Source organism: Taeniopygia guttata, chromosome 14 (genome assembly GCF_048771995.1).
Source record: "Taeniopygia guttata chromosome 14, bTaeGut7.mat, whole genome shotgun sequence".
Taxonomy (NCBI): Eukaryota; Metazoa; Chordata; class Aves; order Passeriformes; family Estrildidae; genus Taeniopygia; species Taeniopygia guttata.
In genome coordinates, this window is record NC_133039.1 from 13,311,276 (window position 1) to 13,325,070 (window position 13,795).

The 13,795-nt window shown below is 42.0% G+C and overlaps 1 protein-coding gene across 2 annotated transcripts in view; it reads left to right on the forward strand.

Moving 5' to 3' along the window:
• The window catches only part of GTF3C1 (general transcription factor IIIC subunit 1), a 39,327-nt gene that overhangs the window by 8,569 nt on the left and 16,963 nt on the right, over positions 1-13,795 (forward strand). The window contains exons 9-22 of one of the 2 annotated variants that reach the window (XM_072935685.1): positions 573-894; positions 1,866-2,077; positions 2,566-2,702; positions 4,335-4,488; positions 5,387-5,490; positions 5,728-5,909; positions 6,261-6,527; positions 6,735-6,880; positions 7,280-7,377; positions 8,892-8,988; positions 9,718-9,895; positions 10,293-10,428; positions 11,437-11,572; positions 13,359-13,440. In XM_072935685.1, the coding sequence (XP_072791786.1) occupies positions 573-894; positions 1,866-2,077; positions 2,566-2,702; positions 4,335-4,488; positions 5,387-5,490; positions 5,728-5,909; positions 6,261-6,527; positions 6,735-6,880; positions 7,280-7,377; positions 8,892-8,988; positions 9,718-9,895; positions 10,293-10,428; positions 11,437-11,572; positions 13,359-13,440 (2,251 nt within the window). Of the gene's footprint in view, positions 1-572; positions 895-1,865; positions 2,078-2,562; positions 2,703-4,334; positions 4,489-5,386; positions 5,491-5,727; positions 5,910-6,260; positions 6,528-6,734; positions 6,881-7,279; positions 7,378-8,891; positions 8,989-9,717; positions 9,896-10,292; positions 10,429-11,436; positions 11,573-13,358; positions 13,441-13,795 lie in introns of both variants that reach the window. The other variant, XM_012577414.5, reaches the window with a different exon arrangement.

A 13,795-nucleotide genomic window follows, 5' to 3' on the forward strand; every position in this document is an offset into this window, starting at 1 on the left:
CCATCTTCCCTCAATGGGGAATCTTTTTAGAAAAATCTTGTCATTCAATAAAAGGTTCTGCAGAGTTAAAAACAAGGTGTATAAACCATTGGAATATCTATAGATGTTTTCCCCCAGTCAGCTGAGAATATGAAATCTTCCCTTATTAATTGGTGAGGTGTGTTAGTTTGTAGATCCTTGTAAGCTCCTGTTGGAGCAGACAGGGCAGACTTCCTCTGAAGTCTGAGTTACTCTGAGAGCTGCAGTGCTCTTATTTCACAAACTTTTTTTTTTCTGAAAAAAAATTATTTCCACTCCGAATAAACAGTTTCTTCTTCCTCAGACTTTTCTCCATCCCACATACCATAAGAGTTTCATTCCAATACACTTGTAATGCAGATTTATTTTTCAGACACCGAATTCCTTTTGATTTCTCTATGTGAAGGTTAGGGACATTTTTGTTACTTAGAAAAAAATATTATGTCTTTTGATGGGTGAGGAACACTGAGAACATTTTCCCTCTGTTGATGCTGGAGAGCACTGATAAAATGGAGAAGCAAGGTGGTAAAATAACATTGCAACTGTTTTCTCAGGGTTTTATGGAGGATGAAGGTCGGCAAAGGACAACAAAGTACATTTCCTACATTTTTGCAGAGGAGAGTGATTTAAACCGTCAGTTTGAGAGGGAGAAGGCCAGGAGTGAGCAGCTGGCTACAGTTACTTTGGCTCTGGTGCCAGAAGATTCCCCACCTGTGGAAGATGCATCTCCTGGAGAAGAGGAGACTGTGGCCTCAGAGTCTGACAATGAGGAAGAAGGGAAGGACAGGAAGAAGAGAGGAAAAGGTCAGAAGGGCAGCTCTGGTTCTCCAATGAAATCACATGTCCAAGATGATGTCCAGCAGACACCAGCCACAGGTAACTTGTGATTTGGAAATCTGGAGAACAGCCTGCATTTTTATTATGTATCATTTTATTAAAAAACAAATAACGTGTTATTAGCTTCCATTATGGCTTTTGGCCACATATTTGTTTTTAACCTGTTTGGTTATTTCCATGCTTTCCTCCCAAATTGTTCTGGTTTAGAACACCAAGTGTGGTAACCTCTGGAGACTGTTAGGGCTGACGTGTGGCCTGGTATCTGTATCCCAGTAGTGTTTTTGCTGCCTCTCCTGACCCCATGCTATGTCTCCCCTTTTCCCTGGGCTCACACACTGTGCTCCTTGGATATTCAGGGTTGGGATGACTCAATCCACAGCCTTACTCACCTGAGTATTTTGTAACAAAAATATCTTGTCCCCTGAAGTTAATTACTTCACTTCTTCTTTGGTTATTTGGAGCATATTAGTGTGAAAGCTGCCAGCCTTTGGGGGACATATTTTTAAAAAAATATGGTGGGGGTTTTTTTACTAAATTTTTTTAAACCTATTTAGATGTTCCTCCAACTTCTCTGATAAACTCCAGTGGAAGAGAGGAGATCTCTGTTTTTCTATGTAGATTATCTTTGGAGTAGTATTAAATTCTTATTCTGCTTTGAGTTAGAAAAGTCATGTTTCTGGCAGAACTTGAGAATCTTTGAGACAGAAACTCTCCTTTCTTCAGATAGCAGTTTCTGGATAAGCCCTTCATGACTTTGCAAGCTGTGAAAAGGTTTCTGAGTGGAGAGAATTATTTGATGATAGAGAGTTCACTTTTTTTTTTAGCTTAACTTTTGGAGGCTGAATGCAGTCTTTCATGGTCAAACCACTGCTTCCAGCAGGGCAGAATGTATGGAAAGTGTAGCAGAATGCTTTTAAGTGCAGCTACCTGGGTAGATGGAGAATGCCTCTTAGAGAAAAAGCTGAACAGGGAGAGCAGAACAATTACAAGGCTTTTTGTTCTCAAACCAGGCTCCAAGCCAACAGCTGTGAAGTCTCAGGGAAAGAAGCAGCCTTCCCCTCAAATTCTTGAAGATCCTGAGGAGCTCCCAGACAGCATTTCAGGGGATAGTTCTACTTTGGGAACTCTAAAGCAGGAGTCCAGTGTTTCTACCTGTGCTCATCCCACGGATGAAGATGGAGATGTGGCTGAGGTGGAGGAAGTCAGACTTGAAGATCCTAAGGTAAGATCACATGTCTTAATGTCTTTTTGTTTATACAGCTGTCTGAGCTAAGTTTTGTGCTCTTATAGCAAGACTTTGAACTAGAGTTTTTATATTTATTTATCAAATTGTTTTGGGGTTTTTAAAATTATTTTCAAAGTACATTTGTATTTTGGCTGCACTGCATTGTAGATATAATTGAAAATTTTTCCAGGAGATAGGAGGATAGATGTCCAAAATACAGTTCTGGGTTAGTTCCCTGGTGCCCTCTGAATTCTGTGCTGACTGAATGCGTGTCATAGCTTAATGTAGCACACAAGGGCTGCTTATCATCCCCTGTCTGCCTTCCTGGGAAGGGGAGATAAGAGACAATCTTCATCTGAGTACTTTATTATAAATAAATCCATCAGAAGGGGGAATTGCTCAGCTGTTGCTGTGTGAGGAGCCCCGTTGGGCTGCAGCCAGGCTGGCTGGTGTCCCCTGTTGATGTGCTGTGCTGTCCCCAGAAGCCCTGTGGCCCCAGGAAGGAGAAGCGCGCCAGGGCGGCGGCGCTGGAGCGATCCCACGAGACCTACAGGCTGCTGAAGCGCCGCAACCTCATCGTGGAGGCCGTGCGGAACCTGCGCCTCATCGAGAGCCTCTTCACGTGAGCAGGGCTGAGCCTCCCCTCTGGGCTGCTGGGAGCACGGGGGGCTTATTCCCTTCTGCCTTGGCTTGTCCCTGCTGCGCCGTTGCTGTAAGGATGGAGAGGGTGGTTGAATCTCAATCAGCTCTTTGGAAGCAACAATAGTTCCATGCAGATAATTACACAAGAGTGCTTTCATTTGTTGTATGTTTCATAAATACAAATCAAAGAACTTACTTATCCATTCACAGTGTGCCAAACTTGTGGTCACATTGTAAGGGACAGAACTTCCCTGCTGCAGGATTCTTGCATCTGCATCAGTTTTATCTCTGTGTGGTTTCCAAACTTGTTCATGTGTTGGTCTGTATGGACTGGAGAGACTCAGGTTTTCATGTCACTCATCACTGGTCACTGGCATTCTAGCAAGGCCCTCAAAGTTTGCTTTTCAGTGCAGTTTTATGTGGTGTTATATGTCTTCTCCTGACACCCTATCTGAGCTGAAGATACTTCCCTAAATGTTATAATGTCTTTCAGCCCTTTAAGATTTCACCTCTGAAAAGAAATGGAAATTCTGGTGCTCTGTTGGATTCTAAATTGGCAGTACTGTGTTGTCACGAACAGGATTACACCATCCATCTTCTGTGTCAGCACAGAAGATCCTGGCATCCAAGACCCAGGGCTGCTTGCTGTAGGAATTTAGTCAAAACTCTCCTCTGGTCTGAGAATTTTGAAACCTTCTGTCACCTTGTTTAATTGCAGAGTGTTACAAAATTAGAGCCTCATCTGGCACCAGCCTCAGCAGTGATTGATTGAGTCACATCCAAGCGCAGGCTTGGAGGCTATTTCAGGTCTCTGCTGTCCCTTCAGTGCTGCCAACAGGTACCTCACAGGTTCCTCAGAATCAGTGGAAGTTCTGTCCCTCCCCAGTCTCTGCCAAGGAAATTTACTGGTGTTTGCCTTCCATTTGTTAATTACCAGGATGTGGTAATCTTTCAGGACAGTTGAAGTCCATGTTTACATTCAGTTATTGCTTCATTCCCTTGTTATCTTCCAGGTCTTTTTCAGAACTGATTCCCCAGTACTGAAAGAGCCCAGAATTAGGGCCTGGGACATTTGTGGGAAAGAGCATGGGAACAGGCATGGGGAGAGAAAGGTGTGAGCACACCCCTGCCAGCTGTGGCAAAGGGAGAAGGGAGCTGGCTTCACATGGTGCGATATGTGTGTTTGTATCCATGTTGTGAATGCAGGAGTCATTTCTGTGCTCTGAAACCACTGAATAAACTTTCTGCCTCAAGCTGAACTGAGCTCACAACTGCAAGAACGGACTGCATTTGTTAAATCACCACTAAAAAAGCTATAGTTTCTCCTGGCCTTAGGGAGGCTACATTCGTAATTGCACTGTAGCCATGCACAGGGGAATCGGGCATTGAGAATTTGCTGTCATCAGAACAGCAGTTCTCCCCTAACAAGGAAAAACTTGAGTACAAAGAAAATAGAGCTGAAATGGGAAGCAAAGTTCCCAGTTGTCTCCAGCAAAAGGGAATAAGGAGCAGGGAAAGAAATGGCAATTCACCCCACATCATCTAACAAACCACTTAGGCTGTTTGGAGCATTGCTGGCCTTAAAATTCAAGGTATCTTTGGCATCTTTTAGACTTCAGAAGATGGTGATGGATCAAGAGAAGCAAGAAGGTGTCTCCACCAAGTGCTGCAAGAAGTCCATCGTGCGGCTGGTGCAGAGGCTGGCGCGGGACGGGCTCCTCAGGCTCTACCGCACCACGGTCATCCAGGATGGCATCAGCAAAAAGGTGACAGCACAGACACAGCCTTCATCTCATGTCTCACAGTGCCCTGGGCCTTTCTGCTGGAGTGCATGGGTGACTTCTTGAGGGAGAACCCACAATGGAGCTACCTACCCAGAGGCTTCATGTCAAACTAAGCTATGTGAGAACCAAATCACTGCTTTCCATTACTGGGCTGCAGATAATTGAGACCAAGGAACAGGCAGAGATCAAAGTCTCTGAGTCTCCCTTCCCAGAGGTTCTGCTGCTTATCTGTTCTGTGATTCATGGTTCTTTCCCTGCACTGCTAGGCTGCACCAAAAAATCTGTTTAAGCCCCTTTTGAAAGCCAAGAGTGTATGAAATATCCTCAGTGAGCTTCTGAGTTGAAATTTATAGAATGTGATTTTTATTTTTAAAACAAAAATCTGCTGTTACTGAGGTTTATGGAAGTCAGATGTCTGTGGTTGTAGAGCTGAGACTTGTCACTTTAGTGTGAAATTCTCATAAGCAGAGAATTGAATCCGCCGAAAATTACCTGCTGCATAATTAGTGTAGAGCACATATGAAATCTTACCAATCTGAATTGTGTGTGTGCTTTCAACAGCAGTATGGGTTAGCTTGGCCTTTCACCTAATGAGCTCTGACTTTTCATTTTTCACTCTCAGCCTAATATTTACAAGTCAAAATATTTGTTTCTCAGATATTTCAGCTTTTAAAAACCCAAACCCCAAGGTTTGTAGAAATGTCACTAGCACTTTATTGGTACAAAGACCATGTATATTTTGACGTCTTGTTTAATACAAAGTAGCAACAGGAATTTTCATTCAAAAATATAAATTCATTAACTGTTAATCTCAGGATTATGCATCTGATTAAGAGCCAGTATCTCCATAGACACCTTTGTGTTGTTCTGCTGTGGACAGGTGGAGTTTGTTGTGCACCCCTCAGTGAGTCCCAGTGATCCCCTGGTGAAAAGCGCCATCGAGCAGGTGCGGTTCCGCATCTCCAACTCCAGCACTGCAAACAGGCAAGTCAGGGATGCCTGGGATGGCTTGGGGGAGCTTGGCTTATTTAGGATGTGTAAAAATGCAGAGGAGATAAACACAAGGTAAGCAAAAACAAACAAACAAACAACCTCTTCTCTAGCAACAGAGAAATGGAAGTGTGAAGCTGAGGCGACGTGCTGCTATCTCCTGAAGTCAGGGAAGAACAGGAATTGAGCTCTGCTTATATTTTACCTAAGTTCTGTGTGGTTTTATTACAGGATTAAAGTCCCCCAGACACCAACATCCCAGGACCATGGTGAGGAAGAAAACCAGGGGCAAGAGGCAGTTCCTGATTCAGGAAATATGCAAGAAAGCTCATGTAAAGCTGATAATAGTCGGGCCGGAAAACCTGATGATAAAATGGGCTTAACACAGCTAAAGAACTATCACCCTGTTACAGGTACAGCCAACTTTAGGGTTTCTGTCATCCTTCACCTCTCATTTATTATTAGTAATAATTTCCTGATGCCTCCTAAGATATAAATGTTTTTTTTCTCCTCCTATAAAATAAAATTGGATTTATATTAAACCAGACTAACTTATCCAATGTTTTCTTAGCTGTTTGTGATTTTTACAATCATGACTGGAGCATTTGTCTTTACTACTGCTTCTTTACTATTTGTAACTTATATTTACTTTCAACTGTCCATCTTTCCTTCTACTTTTCTTCATATTAGTTTTGCACAGAGAGCTGTTTCTCCTGATCTAATCCTCTTTTTATTTCTATTTGGTCTTTAATCTTCCCTCCCAGTTCCAGGACTTGGACGTTCTCTTGGCTTTCTTCCCAAAATGCCCCGTTTAAAAATGGTCCACATGTTCCTCTGGTACTTAATTTATGGACACCCTTTAAATGAAACACGGCAAAAAGGAGGTAGTGACGGTGAGAAAACACAAAGGCTGGATGAGAATGCAGCTGTAATTGAAGCACAACCAGATGGGACCTTAGAAATTGTGACAAGTGTGGTGAATCCTGAGAGCTCTGCACAGGAGACTGAAGTAGATCTGTCTAATCAAACAGGTAAGAAGTGGCACATCCTGACTTTACTACAGACCTTAAGGTAAAATAGAGAGAAGTCTACTTCAGAAAGGTTTGAATATCAAGAGTTTAGAGAATGTTCAGGTCATTTTGGATTTTCAGACTGTGAACTGCCAGCTGTGTTGTGCTTGAGCAGTCAGAGTGCAGCTCTGGGTGTAAGTGTTGGCTGTGGTGTGTTCTTGCTGGCAGTGTACGTGGATGACTCGTCGTGGATGCGCTTCATCCCTCCCCTGCCCGTGCACGGGGAATTTGGGTTTGGATGGGCTCTGGTCAGTGACATCCTCCTCTGCTTGCCCCTCTCAGTCTTTGTTCAGATTGTACAAGTCAGTTACAAGGTACGGTGCTCTTGTCTTTTCCTTCAAAGTCTGATGATGTCAGCTGTACCTATGGGCTGGAACAAATATTCCCTCAATTTGTTTTAGCAAAACTAGACCTTGGAGAGGAGACACTTCAGTCTTTTACAGAAAAAGTAGTTGTTTTTTATGGGCTCACTGGAAAAAAAAAATGTATAGCCCTTTAATACTGCAAATTCTTAAGATACTATTTTGCCAGGAGCTTTTTATAATCTCACTGAATCTTCTGCCTTATTGATTAACAAGAATAATGTTTAAGCATTTTACAAAAGCAGTAAGGTTTACTTAGAAAATATTTTATTAGGCAATTCTGGTAGCAAAGCTTTATACTTGAAGGGATAGTTACATTTTGCATTTTGCTTAACTTCTAAAACAATCTAGGTGGAAGGTCTGGAGGATTTTTTAAATGACCCAATAAAAAAGCACACTCTGATCAGATTTCTTCCAAGGCCAGTCCGACAGCAGCTCCTCTACAAAAGGTAAGCAGCTGAGTCAAAATAAGTGGCTCTAGAGAAGAGCCAACAGTGGCTGATTGTTTTCTCAGTTATTTCCTGTTCGTGTCAAAGAGAACTGTGGCACTTAAGACAAGGACCATCAATCCTCAAAGGATAGTGTGCCAAACTGTATTTTTCTCTCCCAAATAGAAGGTAATAAGAAACTAATAAACAATATTCATGTATGCTGTCAGGCAGTGCTAGAGAACTGAGAGGTTCTGTCCTTCATAACTCATCAGCAGGATGTTGCTTCTGTATAAAACACACTCCTTACTGATGCTAAATTCAGAATTTAATAGGGTCTAAGTGTTGCTGTCCTTCATAAATCGTTCCAGAGTTGCCACATTTCCCAGCTCCTGCCTCTCACACATTCAGTTTCTCCTCGTACTCTCTGTGGCACATCTGCCATGGTTTGCCATTTCTCTTGTAGGAGATGTAAAACTTGAGGTTGGACTGAAGAAAGGAAAGTGATGTGAATATGTGGAACCAAGAGCACCATGTTAGTTTTCCCCAGAAAGTCACTGCTGACAATTTGTGAATGGTTGGAGGTTTACATGACATTTTCCAAACCTGCAAATATGCCTTTGGTGAGGGAGCAAGGCTGGGCAGTATCAGCAGCCAAGGCTCATGGGGAGCCCAGGTTTGCAATTCCAAACCTATTGTTAAATCTTAGCAATTAGAAACTGCATTGATGGCATTTTCTGAAATCTGCAGGCTCCATCTGATGGGTTGATGCGAAACAATATGATACATAACCAAGCTGTCTCTTCAGCCTCCTTTCACTAAAATTGCTAACTGAGCCAAATGTCTAAGCTTGATCTTTCTGACCCCCAGAGAAAACTCCTGCCAAAATCCAACTCCCATTTAACTGCATTTAATTAGATCTTAGTGAAGTTAAATGTGGGCAAAGCTAATTTTTTACAAACTCAGAAACTAAATCTTGCAGAAGGTTCCTGCAACTGCCAGAATTTTGCCATACATGTAGGTATGCAGGATGGAAAATGCTGCACTTTTTGCTCTGCCAAAGCTTTGAGCAACTGAAAGCACTTTCTTGGAACAGTAATTTTAAACAATCTGAACTCCAAGAATCATTTTCCAGTTCTTCATACATACACATATGAAAGCCTGTATTTAGCAGTCATGTTTTCTTCCTCCTGTCTTCTTTACATAACATGAAATTGTCTGCAGATCTGCTGTTGACCATATTTAATTCATTTTTACATATGTTATTTCTGGCTAATTTTCTTTTTTGCTAGCAAAATTTTGTTTAGTTTTTAGTTAAAAATATTTGCTTTATGATTTTGGGAGAGGAAATTTGGACCCTTGGGGTATTACATGTTTTTCATAGGCTGATAATTCAAGCAAAAATACCACTTCAGAAATTCTATAACTCAGTGGTTTGCTGAAAGCTCAGGTTGCTGCATGGGAATGTTGGATTTTCTGGTATCACTTCTCTGTTTTCATGAGTGCTAATTGTAATCCTCCTACCATTGCTACAGGAGGTACATCTTCTCAGTGGTAGAAAACCTTCAGAGATTATGTTACATGGGACTGCTGCAGTTTGGCCCAACAGAGAAGTTTCAAGACAAAGACCAGGTAATTAAAAAAGAAACTTAAAGGCAGTTACTCTGTATGAAACTCTCAAGATCTGGGGTTTCATAATTACCTTGAATGAAGTGCTGATGATTCAGATGTATGTGCAAATCTCCAGATCCAAGTGATACTGTAAGTTGTGCAGGTAATTTTTCACCTCTTTTCTCTGGAAGGGAACTACTCAAATGTATAATGCTGAAGGACTGCACACAATAATGTGCAGTGGAGGAGGTCCCAGACTGGAAAGATTTAATGAAAAATCAGTATGACACATTCTTTTCTGTCAAGGTGTTAAGCTTAGATGTCTGACACAGAATAAAGGCACTGACCAGAATAAAATAATGAGATTCATATGCATCTTTTTAGATAGAGAGCACCTGCAAAGGAGAAAGCAGACCAGACTTATGAGGATAAGAAAGGTACTGAGGCCCCAAACACATCCATTCCAATCCCAAGTGAGGACTTGCAGGAAATAGCCACTGTCTGGAAACTTGGAATATCCTACGCAAAAGGGAGAAAAGAAACTGTTCTAAATCTAGAAAGGAAATTTCTGAATTGCTGTCAAGGGAATTTGGGAATACAGTGCAATAACATGGGAATGGGTGTGGCCTCTGTCAGAGCAGTGGCTAAAAACAGCAAAGACAGAAACTGTCCAGTTTGAAGTTGCTGTGTGTCCTGCTAATTAGGCAGTTTCAGTGATGTTTACAGCCTGAGCTGTGCTGTGTCTGGCAGGTGTTTGTGTACATGAAGAGAAATGCTGTGATTGTGGACACCACCATCTGTGACCTGCATTACAACCTGGCACAGAGCAGCCGCCCCTTTGAGCGGCGCTGGTACGTCCTCAACACCCTGCAGGACCTGGAGAACTTCTGGTTCGACCTGCAGTGTGTCTGCCTGAACACACCACTGGGTATGGCACGCTTGGACCTCCTGAGCACCCTCTGCCCCTTCTGGGCACACCACAGTTCCTCTTCCCTTCCTAAAACTTGAGCCAGGCTCTGGTTTTCCACTTCTACTGTTTTGGAATGTTGTCCTGTTCTTGCATCACAAAAAAAAACCCAAAAAGTTGTGACCTGTGTCCATATAATTGTATGAAGTTGTGATCCACTTGTGTTCAAAATTGCTGCCCTGTTGGAAATACCAAAGTTGACAGTAGCCCTTCTCTGTGAGAAGCAGGCATGTTGTATTGAGAAGGGGTTAAAATGGCAGTACCATATGGGAGCAGTAGTTTTCCTGAGCAAGGTGGATTGAAGATAAGTTGAATTCTGAGCTGTCATGCTGAGGGTGAAACCCCTTTGTCTGTCCAGGAGTTGTCCGCTGTCCTCGGACAAAGAGGAGCAGCCTTGCAGGGGAGGAGACTGCCCTGGATGTGGAAAAGGAGCAGGAGTCAGCAGTGAACAAACACAACCTGGAACGAAAGTGTGCCATGCTGGAATACACCACGTAGGTCACCTTGGCCCCCGCGAGCTGCCTGAGCAGGGCAGGCCAGAGGAGCAGTGCAGGGATGGGGCTGTTACTCAATAGAAAAGCCCTTGAGGCTGGAGCATCTCAGCTGGGTGTTCTGTGGCGTTCAGAGGTGAACTGAGTCCAAGGAGATGCTGTTTCATGTCCCAGTAACTTGGCTGCCAGGCAGGTTGTGTGCTGGAGGGATGGGATGAACAGATTGGGATTTCCTTCCAGAGCAGTACAGATGTGTGTTGCAGGAGTCCTGAGGAGAGCAGAGTTGGGAGGGAGGGAATGCTTCCCAAGTACTCTGAATGCCAGGAGCAACAAATGAAAAGGTTTTCTGTTCCTAAGCTTTATATCATGGTATCTCAAGTAGCTTCAGCAGCTCCCCAGTGCCACGTTCTGAATCCTGTCCCTTTGTGCTGCACTTGGCTGTAATTGGTTGCAGATTAATTTCTAATGTGCACTGTGATCTGAAGGTGATCTCTGGAGCATTTAATCTTCTTCCTAATCACACCCAGAATACCTGGGAGGATTGCATGCTCACAACTTATGACAGCCATGCAGAACCCCAGCTAAAGTTTTTAGATTGTGCTGTGCGCTGTGGTTTAGTTCTGTCAATATTCTATTCTGTTTCAATAAACAGTCTGTTTAAAAATATTTTCAGTTAGTTCCATGTTGCAGGTAGATATATCAAGTTATCTTAAAAAAAATAATGAAGTTGAGGGACCCAGTTCCACTGATCCTTGCTTGAACTTCTGCATATGGTCTCTTTGTGTGGCAGTAAATCTATTAAATTGGATTTCTGGTGTTTACTTGAGTTAGGCTGGGGTGACTGCGACATCTTTAAGAAAGGAACAGTTTTGGGATATAATTAATGATGTAATATTACCCCCTAAACTGGGAGGGCAAGGGGAGAGTTCTGCACATTGCACACCAGTTAAGAGCTCTGAGAAGGAATCTGTACAAAATAATTCCTGTGGGTTTTGTTCCTCTTGCTGGTAGAGGCAGCAGAGAGGTGGTTGATGATGGATCCATCCCTGGAGATGGGCTGGGAGCTGCAGGTCTGGATTCCAGCTTTTATGGGCATCTGAAACGCAATTGGATCTGGACAAGCTACATCATCAACAAGGCCAGGAAGGTGAGTATTTAAAATTTATACACTTCTCCAAATATTAATGTTCTTAAGGTTGAGGTAATGACACCAAATTCATACTGTTTGCATGTTCTCAGTAAGGGTTTGCATCACTGGAACAAAATGAGTGCCAGATGTTCACAAATCTTGGTCCTGAAGTGAATGAAAGAATTGGACATAAATTTTATTTGACAACTGAATTTGACCATGAATTTTTAGTGCATTCAACCAAACGAGAAATACTTAAATGAGCAAGCAGTTCACATTACTCAGTGGTTCCTCTTTCCTTTCTGGAATGTAGAAGCTGTCAGACAAAAAGCAAAATGTCCAAAACAAGGAAATACACAAGGGAAAAAACAAAACAAACAAAAAAAAAACCCCAATAAATAAATAAATATACAACTAGGGAGCCCAACACATGCAAATCAGAATTCTGGCTAATGTCCTGTCTCTGATGGAATCTTGTAAGAGCAAGGGATATTTCCTCAGGATGCTCTCCCAGCTGTCTGCAATTTTAGCTCAAGGCCATTTTAAATCTGAGGCTGATGTTTCAAACCAGTAATGGCTTTTTTTTTTTTTTGCATTACTTTGTCTGTATTTTGTGCATATGTAAGTCTTTACTATCTCCAGCCTCCTGTGACAAAGAGTTTCAAATTCCTGGTATGTGCCATCACTTCCTTTTGATGTCTTAAGCTCAAATTACTTTTTGATGCCTTAAGTAATTGTAGAACTGTGGGAAGCTGTGAAAAATACATTCGTCATTTTTCTTACTGTTTCGCTGGATTTTTGTAAATAACTCTTATGTATCTCATATTCATCACCTTTTTTAAGACTGACATCTACTATTCCCAGCATGGAACTGTCCTGTCTTTAATCATTCTTGTTGCCTTTATTTTAACCTGTGGCAGTTCTACCTGTCTTTTTTAAGGTGAAAAGACAATCTGAGAATGCTTTAAGGTTGTGGCTCAGCACAGGTTTTTTTTAGCTGCTTAGTGTTGCTTTATTTCCCTAAAAATTCTATACATTTTCTTGCTTTTTCACCATTACCAGGCATTGAGCAGGGACTTTCACAGAACTGCCTGTAATTACTCTCCCCTAAGCAGTGGACAAATCAGAGCCTATCAGTGGATGTAAAATTAGAGTTGCTAATTTATTTCCCTCAGGCAGGATCATTTCACTCTTAATTCTGTCTGTTGTTCAGTCGCCTCATTGTTGAGCAGAACACAACCTCCAGCAGCTCATTGGTCTCTGATTTCCTCTCCACATCTTGTGACCAACTTGTGCCCCCAGTGAGCTCCACACAAGAGAAATGGGTTTAGCAGAGAATGGCAGAACTCTCAATCCATTGCAGCTGGTTCAGGCTCAGATTTAGGACAGGCAGAATGTACTATAGGAGGCATTTACTCAGTGTTTGTGCTTGCATTTTGGCTTTGTGCTTTTTAGAAATTCTTTGGAATTTAAAATGTTAACACTGTTTTACAGCAAACTCTGTTCAGCCTCTGTAGCAATGAAATAATTGAGAATTTATTTTCCAGTAATTACTGTTTTTAAACTTGAGGAGATTTCTAACCTTCACAGTCTAGTGGTCATTCCAATGTGATTTAAGAAAATCTCTGGAGCCATTCTAATGTGTGGTGGTAATAATACAAATTATTTCTTTCTTATAGCCAGGGAGCTTTTCCTGTAAATGGAAAATTTCTTTCTAACACTACTCAGATTATAAAAGTAAATTGTTGTTAAAACCAGTGCATCCCTTTTGTATGTCACCTTTTTTAAAGTTGTGTTGTCTTAGGAAAATACAGTTCCTGAAAATGGGCTGACAGCAAGACTCCAAACCTTCCTCACCAAACACTCCCTGCCACTCAGTACTGGAGGTAAGGCCTGAGACTGTGCCACAGCTCCTCCTGCCTTTGTCAAACCCAGCATGAAGGGTGTGGGTTGTTCTTGTCTCCTTCCAGTAATCTGGGATGTTCCTGGGGCAGTAAAACAGATAAATGATTTCATTCCCTATTACTGGCTAAATGGAACAATAATTTTTTATCTAGTATTGAAAACATGGGTTGGTCCTGTCTCCTTACAATGATCTAGGATACTTCTGGGGCTGTAAAATAGATGTGTAGATAAATTCTTACAAAACAATAATTTCTCTCCTTTGTAATTTCTGATGTGCAGTTTGCAGAAAGTCCAGAGGGACCAATGTTTTGTAGCATTGTTATCCAGCCTAATGTT